Below are 11910 nucleotides of genomic sequence, written 5' to 3'. Positions count from 1 at the left end.
AACTGGATAGCGTTTAGAAGATTCGTTAATTTATTTGCCTTTTGTTAAAAAGAGTGGTTTCAATAATTTTCAGACACACCTTGCAAATGTGCTTATAATGAGTTGGCACTCGGCCTTTTGAAGGTCAGAAGCTTCGTTCGGCGTGACTGTCCGGACTGATAAAGTGTAGGAAACGCCTTGAGTGCAGAGGGCTAAATGCAAACATGCTTACACACACATAGGATATGATTAGAATAAGTCCCTGAAACATTTTGAATGTTTTAAACCAATTCTGAATCACTAGAAGGTCAGTAGATAACAACATTAGATTATTAGGGTTAGGAAGAGAGGTGTTTTGATTTTTTGTCTCTCACAGAGAAAAGGAACAGACACCAGACGAGGTCACAGATATGCGAGGATCCTTGGCAGCAGAGATAGATACGGTGACTGCCGAGACACCAACTGGGTCCAAGGGTGATGGCGTTTGGGCTCCGGGTAGTCACCTCGAAAGGATGGATCCCATAAACACAGCAATGACCATGAAGGGGTTGGCGGAAATCCGGGAACACCAGACCAACGAGGTTCGAGAGGCTCTTGGGCAAAAGGGGGACGCGTTCCTGATCTTTTCTGGAGGACACACAGGACCCGAGGATACACAGATCGTTGTTTGAAACCGGGGCAGAATAATCCCCTGATCTGTGCCACGACTGAAGGGTTGTCTAACCCCTGAGGTTGAAGAAAGAAGAGCAGAGGATCACCCAACTGGACGACACTGGTAGCTGCAGCAATAAAATAAAAGTTAAAAGCTCCTTGGACAGAGGTTCTAGTCTGAGTACGTCTGAAGGGTATAAGGTAGCACCAAATAAAGCTGTGGGAGAACTGGGGAGTGTCATCTGTACCTGCTATTGTTGGAATAATAGTTTTTCTTGCATCTGCACTGCGCAAACACAGAGGTCATCTCACATATGGTTCGCCCATCAGGGGGACAAAGGACCTCAGGAGTGAGAAGAGATGAACCCGGCCACACTGGATTATAGGGTGTTGGTGAGGTCATTATTCTAATGACCTCATCAGGGGGAATTGTTAGATTATAATATTATTTTATGCCATGTTATACCCCTAATTAAAGATTGTGAATTATTATGTAGTTTTAGTTTGCATTATTCCCCTGAATTAGAAGAAGCTGACAACTATTGCATTAGTTAAACTGATTTGCATTAAAGTAGACTGCTGATTTATTGTGAATGAATGATATTGTTTTATGATGCATTATACTGCTGAGTTATAAGAAATACTGTTCGCAGAAAGTCATCGCCTTGTTTGTCTGATTAGAAGAGAGAGTATACTGGAGTTTTCTGCCCCATCTCAGCAGGAGCAGATAAACAGGGAGCCAAGGTTGTAGCTTAGGCGCCGTGTGAGAGAAAAGCATGTGAGTGTTTAGGCTTTTTATGATAAGGTGGAGGCACCAGAGGCTATAAGAGTTTGAGCAATGCTCCACCATTTTGAGATCTGAGGCTGTCTGCATACAGTGTCCATCTCCCACGTGTGTGATCATTAAAATCATCGTTTGACTCAACCCGGCCGGACCAGTGTTGTTATTGTGGTTTTTCTCTTGTGTCCATCCCCAATTTGAACTCGTAACAAGGTAAAGTAAGAAAATTCCATGACTTCAAATTTGGAATTTCTGTATTACAAGCAGTGGGTCGTTATGCTTATCTTGGTGTCACATTTAATTACAATAATCACTTGAAAGGGCTATTAAGTCAACTGGGGCAGATTTGGAAAGCTCTATAGTTTGTTAACTAAAGCTAGAGATCTGGGATTATCTGTTGAAACTCAGTTACAGTTATTTAACCAGTTGCTCTTACCAGAGGCGTGGGACCATGAAGACATTTCATTAATTGAATCTTAAAGCAAGCATTTCAATATACAGGATTTTATTATTTATGAGAACACACCAGAGTGGTGAATGATAGCTATAAGAGCACTTACTGAGATGAGTATATCTGATATTCTGAGACAAAATTGGAATTCCAAAATGTTTAATAATTTTGGAATTCCAATTTTTTCCAATAAATTACAGAATATTTAAACAAGAGATCAAACTGGAATAAAATTTGTGTAGTTTCTATTTTGTGTTGTCTGGAAAAGGTTTAGATGCAATGTTAGTGGTATGATACCACTAACATTGCATCTAATCCCAGTCATTATGGGCAGATTTTATGGAGTTATATGTACTAAATGTTTATGTGGACTTTGTAGATTAGGGAAACTTGGAGATGACTCTCATTACTTGTTTGAATGTAGTCATTTTAAGTTGCAAAAACAAACATGTCTGCCTGTGTATTTTAGGTTGAGACCAAATGTTTATAAGATGGAGAAGTTGTTTAATACTAAGAATATTGTTAAGGTGCGTAAACTTGCAAAATTTTATAAAGAAATTGTATTTAAACGTGGATATGGGTGATTTGTTGGGAGAATGAAATATAGCCTAAAGTCTGTACCAAAATAGGGTTTTTAAAGGCTTCCCCTTGAAATAATCTCCCTTCCACCATCTTTGACACCGTCATCAGTTTTTATTCAATGACACGGAAGATTTTCTGCCCAGCTCAGGTGTTCCTGCAGGGGGCAGTAGCAAGTTATACGAACCTGAAAAAAGTAGAAGAGGTCGTCTTCATGCCGGAACAAAAAAAGCTTGACGGCAGATTCGAGTCGGGATGTAAACAGTGAGACACATGTCCATTTCTGTTTAGTGCATCAAGTGGAGTCAAAGTAAGTGTTCTGTTAAAACAAATGAAGGACGGTGGATATATATTTGGGTAAGTAGCATGAAACTGTACCAGGCACTCCGTCATGTCGACAAGTTCAGAACCGTTTTCGACTTTGGCGGACGGGAAGTGGCTCACTGGTTCCCCGGACACATGGCTAAAGGTGACAGCTTCGGCTTTACATTGGCTGTAAAGTGTGGTTTCTGATGCTTTTGAAAATGCGGGTAATCTGGTGTTCGAGGTCATTTCTTGGTCACATAGTTGCTGAAATAATTTGTTCTTTGTAGGACTAAAACAGATGAGAGCCAACCTGAAGAGTGTGGACTGCATCATAGAAATACACGATGCCAGAATATCCTTTTTATTATATTACACCATAAAACAGTATCATCTTTTAAATAAAAAACAAACAGTGGTATATTTAATTGTATCAAAATTCCAATAAAAACCGTATTTTCTGGAGGGTGCTGCAAGATGCCAGCTGTCATAGCTTTTATTGTTGATATTTGGACATTTTTCCGTGTTATTTTGTTAACCAATACCTTAATAATCGATGAGACATTTTGGCATATTTTTAGGGTGAAAAATATTTTATATTGGTGTAATTTTTTCTATTTTAATTTTAAGCCTGAATATTTTTATTTATAAAAAGCCCTTACCTCTACCTTAAGTACCTCTGCATCATCAGAGGATATGATGGGTTATGATTATATGTATAGATAATCTATACACTCTTAAAAACAAATTATTTTATAGACAACATAGCAGTTAAAGCTTTGACAACAATTAAGCTTTGCCTTTAAAATGGGAAAAAATGGTGTATATAAGTAGTGAGTTTTTTTCTATTTTTGATTTTCTTAAATATATTGAAGGACAACAGACAAGGTCACATAAGAAAAAAAGAGCACATTGATATAAACATTAACAGTGTATATGGATTTTATCACCCTTTTTAAATCCTTAAGAGAAACTCTTAAGAATAACAACATTTTGTGCAAAAGGTACTCTATGCACCATGTTAACATTTTCATTGTAGAAGCGACTTTTTTAAGGCACGGCAGGAAAATAAAACAGGAAAGAAAAAAGCACATTGGTTTGTGATTCGGAGTAACCTTTTAAACTTTACTTAAAGAAAGAGCTACAGGAGAGACAGAGTTTTCACTATTATGCCAATAAACATGGTGCATAGTTGTGAAAATAGAAGGTGCATCACTGTGAACTGATCTGGGAGATGCACATGAGCTGATTTAAAAAAATAATATATTTATCTATGCAAGATTTTGGCAAGATAACAACTAAATTATGTAGAAAGTGGTTTAGTTTAGTTCAGAGCTTGTTTACCACCTGAGCAAGACAGGTGTTTCTAGTCCTCTACTAAGTACTCCACGTGTGTTCTGAATTTCAAAAATAGCATTTGGTCAGGTGATAATTTGATATATAGAAAGTGTACTCGTTTTAAAACGAAAACTGCGGGAGCCCTGTGATGTTAATCCTTAACTTTAAAAACATCCCATTCTCTGGAAGAAACCCGGTGTTTCAGGACACACTGAGTGCCAAACCACATTTGCTAATTCTCAACAAGATGGACCTCGCTGATCTGTCCAACAAGCAGGTACAAATTCTTGCAGCAGCTTTGGCAGAGTCGCATGTCAGCAGCATTTTACTGTACTACAGCTACATTTACTCTGCAGAGAATCCTGAAGAAGCTAGAAAAAGAAGGGATGACAGATGTTCTCTTCACAGACTGCTTAAAGCAGAGAGACCACAACATCAAAAAGGTAGAAAAACATTTTACTGTTTGCAGCCATTTCCTACACAGCTAAAAAAGTTGCAAAAGTTATGAGCACAGATGTGCAAACTAATTCTGTCTTCTTTTCTTTAGCTGGTGCCAAAGGTGATGGATATTATTGCAAGCAAACCACGCTTTAACCGAGAGGAGGTACATTCAGTCTGGACGGTTAAACTATATTGTTTTAGTGCTCTGTGGCAGAGAACATATATCCTCACTGCTTCTATACAACCTCAAATTCAATTTCTTGCACAAGATATGAGGTATGTCCAGAAAAAGTGCCACAAAACTATAGAAATTGCACTCATACCCTCACCATGCTGTGAGTTTTGCCTATAAAATAATGACACATCCCTCCTTATTGGCTATCTTAGTCTTTAAGCTACAAATATGGAAGCAAATTGCTCACCAGTGTCTTCTATGTTGAAGAAATTAGTTTTCTTTGAATGTTACATTTTCCTACTTCATTGATTTTATTTAAAATGCAACCACATTAACGTGTTAAACTTTCAGAATACAAATTACTGCCTGATGGTGATTGGAGTGCCCAATGTTGGGAAGTCGTCTCTTATTAACTCGTTGAGAAGAACAAACCTAAAAAAGGGTAAATGCAGAAAAGCTGTGGATTGATTTGAAGATTTCAGTATAACTTTCACCTCCTCATTAACGAGTGTTGCACTTGTACACTAATTTCAGGTCGTGCATCTCGAGTAGGTGGGGAACCAGGAATAACCAAAGCGGTCTTAACTAAAATTCAGGTGTGTGTGGAGAATGCGTTTGCCTTTGTTTGTGTTTTGATGGTCTGATCAACCATCCAGTATTTATAACTGCTGCTGTCCTCAGGTGTGTGAGCGGCCCATAATGTACCTGTTAGACACACCTGGAGTCTTGCCTCCTAAAATTGAGAGTGTTGAAACAGGCATGAAGCTGGCCTTATGTGGTATGCAGATTTTTTTTTTTCCCCTAACATAATTATTGTCAGTTTGTATATATGATAAAATTATTTTTTTCCAAATAGTTGGATTTCCTGTTTATACAGAATGATTTGAAAATCTGTTTTTCTCCAGGAACTATACTGGACCATTTAGTGGGTGAAGACATCATTGCTGACTACTTACTCTATTCTCTGAACAGGCTAGGAAAGTTCAGGTGGAATTTTTCTTTCTCCTATTTTGTGTTCATGTGCATTTTTTTATTTTATTTAGCTTTCTCTTGAATGTTTTACTGTAAAGATGTGTTTGTGTGCAGTTATGTGGACAAATATGATCTCCAAGAGCCTAGTGACGACATCCAGCATGTCCTCAAACGCATTGCTGTAAAACTTGGAAAAACTCAGCGGGTCAAAGCGATTACTGGAGTGGGTAAGACACTGCTCATCCTATGCATACAACTGCTCTGTACAGTGTAATTAATGATTTATTTATCAGTGAATTGGTTTTATTTATTTGCTTTTTGACTGGGAACAAAATTGATGCCACTGCCTTGTCTGTGTTGCAAGCAGCTTTGTAGTTTAGCATGAAGGCTTGAAATGGGGATAAAAAAAAAAAAGTCTGCAGGCAGGAGCTTTAAATAGATATTTTTTCATATATTTAAAAGTAAAGTAAAGAAAAAAAAATCTTACTATTCCTAAAAAATAAAAGTGACTGCTTATATGCAACTGGCCATTTCCTTAGTTACTATTACTGGATGAGGATCTGAAGACTGTGGGTCACCGTGTGGTCTTCTGCCACTGTAGCCCATCTGCTTCAACATTTCATGTGATGTGTGTTCAACATTCCTTGAGTTACTGCTGCCTTCCTGTCAGCTCAAAGCAGCCTGACCATTCTTCTCTGGCATCAACAAAAGCATTTTCACCCAAAGAACTGCCACTCACTATTTTCCCTTTTTCTGGCCATTCTCTGTAAACCTTGGAGATGGCCGTGTGGCCATGTTCATTCTCAGTTTGAACTTTGGTAAGTGGTCTTGATCATGTCTGCATGCTTAAATGCATCAAGTGACTGGATGATCATATATTTGCTTTAATCAGCAGTTTAACCTACTTCAGTACCTTTTTTGAACTACTTGCCGTCATTCACGGGCAATCCTCATGGTTTGTTGCACTTTTCTCTTTTAACGGTTCAATCCCTTTTTTTCCTTGTCTCTTTCAGGAAATGTTACCATCACAATACCAAACTACACAGCAGCAGCATATGATTTCATAAGAGCCTTCAGGAAAGGAGAGCTGGGTCAAGTAATGCTCGACTGACCCGAGTCATTTTACCGACGATAACTAAAAACTGTTTCTGGATTTCTTCAAGAGCATATTAGTCTGTGTCTGCACTGACATGGTGCAGTTTTTTGGGCTTGTGGATAATGCAAAAAGTCACCAGAATCCTGTATGACTTGTAAATAAAAGACATTTATTAAATAGTTATTCTCAGTTTTGCTTGTAGGATACATGAGACAGATATCCAGGGTGGTGTAAACAGGATATTTATTGGCATAAAGACAGTGATAACAAACTCTTTAATTATTATGTACATCAGTGTAGCATATAATAGAGTGCACTTGTAAATGTGGAACAGTCTGTTGCTCCTGAGTGTCTTCTGTAGGTAGATAATTTTTTTTTTTTTTTTGGAAGATGTAAACACCGTGAAAACCTTCCAGAGACACCGGTCGCTTTTGAGAGCAGCGGTAGGTTTGCCTCTCATCCATGTCATGATCACAGATCTCAGATGAATTTCAGGCGTTATTAGAAAAGAGTGAACTATTCAGAATGCGAAGACGATTGTGGAAAACTAGCTGTCCCAAAGCACAGCACTCTTACTTATTCTGTTATTTAAATTATTGTATAAAGAACGAAATGAAATGTGTTGCATTGGTTGAGTTTGGAAGCTGAACAAAAACACGTATTTTCCTCTGTAAAATAAATAAGTCCATATTTCAGAGAAAAATTACTAATACTGTTTGTTTTCAGGGGTGAGAAAATGCTGGTGCCAGGTTCCTTTCAACTTAATAAATGTTATAAAGTAGCTGATAATCTGTACTTCCATATTTTAAATGAACTGCAGCAAGTCCAAACTTTATATTAATACACCGGTCTGCTTTTAAACACAGATAGATTCTCTCATTTGTACAGAGCTGCAGTACAAGTCACTTTTTATTTTGTGCATATTATTAAAAGTATATATTTTTTTAAATTTGGCAGTAGTTAAAATTGGCAGAAAGCAGCTCGGTTAGACTCTGAAGAGTCATTGGCATTTTGCTGATATGTTCTTCAGTGAAATACTAAGATTTAAGCTTTAGGGGTGGAAATTGACAGTAGTTCTGTTATATATGCAGAGATGAAGTCTGAGAGGTGAAATGTCCCCATGAATACTAAGCTGGTAACGCAGCCTGTTGTTTGCCGGTTGGAAAAACTGTAAAAAGTACAGTACAGTGATGTTTTTGTCATTGTTTTGTTCTGCTCCTGTGTGGCCGCTCTAACTGGTCTTACCCGTGCAGGTTCCAGTCAGTCCTCCGCATTATAATCATAACCTGGATGGAACTTCGGTTCTAGATCCAATCACAAATGTATCCTACAAATCACCCAAATATCTACAGTATACTGTCCATCAAGAGTCCATATTTAGGAGAAAACATTGTGATAATGACAGAAACTACTTTAGAGAAAAAAGATCCATTTTGAGTAGAACCTGACATTAGAGCATCAAAGTAATTGGTCCTGTTGTAGTAATCCAGCTCTTCCTCCGAGTTGTCTGTGTTGCCGCGTCGGTAGGCAGATGCGTACCATTTATCTGCCGTTAACGCCACTGCTGCCCCTGCTGCTGCTGCACTTGCCACCCTCACCGGTGACGTCCGGCCGGCCACCCTGAAACGAGAGCGGGTCCCGCCGTAAGCGCCTCCTCCCCTGTAGGTCCCTGCTGTGGAGCTGCGGGAGGGTGACCCTCGAGAGGAGCCCCTGGACCCTCCACGTCCGCCTTTACACAGCGTGGGCTCAAACAGGAAGGCAGAGAGCAGGAGGCAAGTCCAGCATGTTGCAACCACCTGGTTCATCCCAGACATCTGTACAGGAAGAGGACACGATGGCACATCTTAAACCTTCCTTTGATGCAGTGGTCAAATAAGACTTAAAATATTTTGTCTGTTGTGCAAATATATAGGAAGTATTTGTCAATTTGCATAGTTTTAAGTTTGCATATACAGTCATCATGGTAATTGGGGTCTTTTAATGATTTCTTTGGGCTGCTCTTTTTCTAGACCACGGTGATCATACAGCATACATCTTTCATGACTTTAACCTCCTAGGACCTGGCGTCCACATATGTGGACATTACATTTTGGGTTATTTAGACCAAAATACTAAATCTTGCTCTACAAGGGCCTGATATTCACTTACAAGAACATTATACTGCAACTGTTATATTGAAATTTTAAATGAATATCCTCATATGTGGCTCTCATTTATCTTAGAAACAAAAATAAGGGAAAATAAATCTGGTAATACTTTGGTTTTACATTCATCAGGTCCCAATCAGCCCAAATATCAAAGAGAAATTACAAACGCATGCCATGGAAGAGTTTGGGTCTTAGGAGGTTAAAAATGAAGAATTGGGTGCACAAGTTTTAGCTGATTTTGAATTTACTTTCATCCACACAGGGTCAAAATGATACATACAATATGTGCATACATACCCACTAATATTTTGTTAAATAAACCTTAGCAAGTTGCACCTCAACCAGATGCTTTTGGTAGCCATTAACAAGATTCTGGTATAATCATGGCTACATATTTGACCACTCTTGTTAGAAGAATTGGCAAACTTCAAAAAAGGGTTGAGGTCAAGGCTTTGGGAAGGTCATTCCAGAAATGTAATGTTAGCCGGCTTTATCCATTACTTTAACAGTTTCTTCATTACTCCATCCACTTTGTGCAATGTACCAGTGCTGCTGGCAGCAAAACAGCCCCACAGCATGATGCTACCACCACCATGCTTGACAGCTCATACAGTGTCCTTAGGTTTGAAAGACACATCTTTAGTCCTCCAAACATACCTCTTGTCATTGTGACCAAATGTCAATCTTTCTCTTGTCTGACCATAAACCTTTTTGCCAGAAGACATTTGACTTGTTGATGTGGGCAGCGAAAAATTTCAATCAAGCTCAAAGGGGCTTCGTTCTTGGTCGGCACCATCTCAGTCCATGACAATGTCGTTTCACTGTGGACAGTGACACTGGTGATCTAGCAGTTTCCACTTCATGGCAGGCTTGAGCTTTGGTGGTTTGTTGATTTTCCCTGAACACCCTAACCAATTTCCTCTCATTAGACAGTGTGGGTCTTAGACCAAACCATGGCAAAGTGCTGACATATCTGAATAAGTTATACTTACATTTGAACAGATGATCTTAGAATTGGCAGGCTTTTTTTCTTTATACAAATAGCTCTAAGACACCTTCCTTACTTGTGTAAATCTACAGTTCTCCTTAGATCCTTACTGAGTTTTTTAGCCTTACCCATTGTTCTAAGTATTGGACAATCCACTAAGTGTCAAACAAATCCTTTTTATGGTGGCAAAGAGACTCTATCAGTTGTAGTCAATCTTGACCTCATTAAGCTAAAAGACATACACAGGTCTCTCTCTCTCTCCCCCCTCTACATATATATATATATATATATATATATATATATATATATATATATATATACACACACACACACACACACACACACATCTATATATATATATATATATAGATATATATATATGTAGATAGATATTGGAACTGTGTGGATTAGAGAAAGCAGATTAGAAAAAATAAATTCAGACGTTTGCACCCGATTCTTGCTTTTCAAAGTCATTAAAGATGTATGCTTTAGAGTCATTCCATCATAAAAATGTAGCATCCCGACTGTCATAAAAATGTATATGCAGTTCCATAAATTTGCTGGGAGTGTGAAGGGTTCCTATTTTTATTTCCAGTCCCACAGCTTTTGAGGAAACAGCTGTATGTCATTAGTTTAATGACTTCTGTGCACTGATTATTTTTGCATAAAATTAGAAAACCACCATATGTTTGTGTGACACAATGTGTTTAAAGAAATACCAGCTAATGAGCATAGACAGCACTGTCTATGTTACTGACCCCCCCAAAATTGATGTGTCCATTTAATGCTCAGTGCTTCTGTTGCACATCACTCCCCTCTCCATTAGAGTGGAACAGTTTAAACAGAAATATGCTAAGCAAAGAAAATTGCATTTGGGTCTCAGCCTGCAGTGAGACTACATGCAATAATATTCATAAAATGGAGGGTTATAAATAAAAGGCAAAAAATAATAATAATAATATGGCGTGTTTGTTGGTAGCAATAGGCCATCGTTTGAAATGCTAGCAGGAAACTGGGCCACTGTTTTCAAAGATTAAAAAAAATTTCTTCGACAATATATTTTCCATATCTTAAAACTTGTCCTTTTATACAAAATTGTCATATATATGCATACAAATGCATCGACAACGCATCCTATCTGATTGTCTTGTACATTCTCATAAATTAGCACTTTCATGTTACAGCCTGATCATCGATTTAAAAAAAAAAAATCATAATTATATATTGGATTTATACACCCAGGTTACACGCTACATCAAAACAGACTTACCTTTATTCCCTGGTGTTGTTAAGCCCGTTAATGGGTTGGTACTCGGAGGAAAGATGGAGGGGATTGTCGTGTACGGCGCAGGCTTGTTCCATCTGAAGGATGCGAGAGCGCGCAGCACGCTCACAGAAACATCTGAGCATCAAATATTGTTATGCTGACTTCAATAATTCTTCATAGGCATTTTATAATATCAGTTTAGATTCAATGTTTTTTTAATTCGTTTTTTAAAATGATTTCGCGATCTTATTTATGTAGAAAGTAATTAAACCGGTGTATTTCCTCTGTATATATATGAAAAGGTATATCTGTATCATGAACTCATTTTACATCGTTGGCCACACAGGGCTCACTTTTAATCTTAAATTGACCGAACTAGCGACCTTCCCCTTTCTGTAGATACGTTTAAATACATATCAATTCAAATAAATAGGCTGTAAGCAAAAGAAGTTTAACACCAGGTCTCGGTTTTTTTTATGTGATTATTATAAGCTTTTCTATATGAAAAGCTACTGTAGTAAATTAAAGAAATATGCCAGAACATGTGTAAAATTACAGAAAAGCTTCTCGTTGCATATTGTCTTGAAAATTAGGTCTTTCTTTTTTAAAATACAGTTAAAAGTCAAAAATCTATGCCCTCCTTCATATAGTGCAAAACCATCCAGTGGGCGGATTGGCGTCTTTGTCAGGCGTATTCTATTCTAGCCTTATGTTTGACTTATAATAACATATGAATTTAGTG

At 37.9% G+C, this 11910-nt stretch overlaps 2 protein-coding genes across 2 annotated transcripts; one reads left to right on the top strand and one right to left on the bottom strand.

Moving 5' to 3' along the window:
- Positions 1-2655: 2655 nt before the first annotated feature.
- Positions 2656-7552, top strand: LOC120715100 (mitochondrial ribosome-associated GTPase 1-like). Its single transcript, XM_040001916.1, has 11 exons — positions 2656-2910; positions 3035-3099; positions 4255-4359; positions 4439-4525; positions 4630-4686; positions 5050-5140; positions 5233-5294; positions 5380-5476; positions 5604-5685; positions 5785-5897; positions 6684-7552. Exons 1-11 carry the CDS (start codon positions 2808-2810, stop codon positions 6779-6781), a joined length of 960 nt encoding a protein of 319 aa, XP_039857850.1. The 5' UTR covers positions 2656-2807; the 3' UTR covers positions 6782-7552.
- Positions 7553-8112: 560 nt separating this feature from the next.
- Positions 8113-8580, bottom strand: sprn (shadow of prion protein). The gene has a single exon (XM_040001718.1). The coding sequence runs from the start codon at positions 8578-8580 to the stop codon at positions 8113-8115; it is 468 nt and encodes a 155-aa protein (XP_039857652.1).
- Positions 8581-11910: the final 3330 nt, after the last annotated feature.

The sequence above is a fragment of the Simochromis diagramma genome, unplaced genomic scaffold, assembly GCF_900408965.1.
Source record: "Simochromis diagramma unplaced genomic scaffold, fSimDia1.1 OVJJ01000421.1, whole genome shotgun sequence".
Taxonomy (NCBI): domain Eukaryota; kingdom Metazoa; phylum Chordata; class Actinopteri; order Cichliformes; family Cichlidae; genus Simochromis; species Simochromis diagramma.
This window is presented reverse-complemented; position numbering and strand designations above follow the sequence as displayed.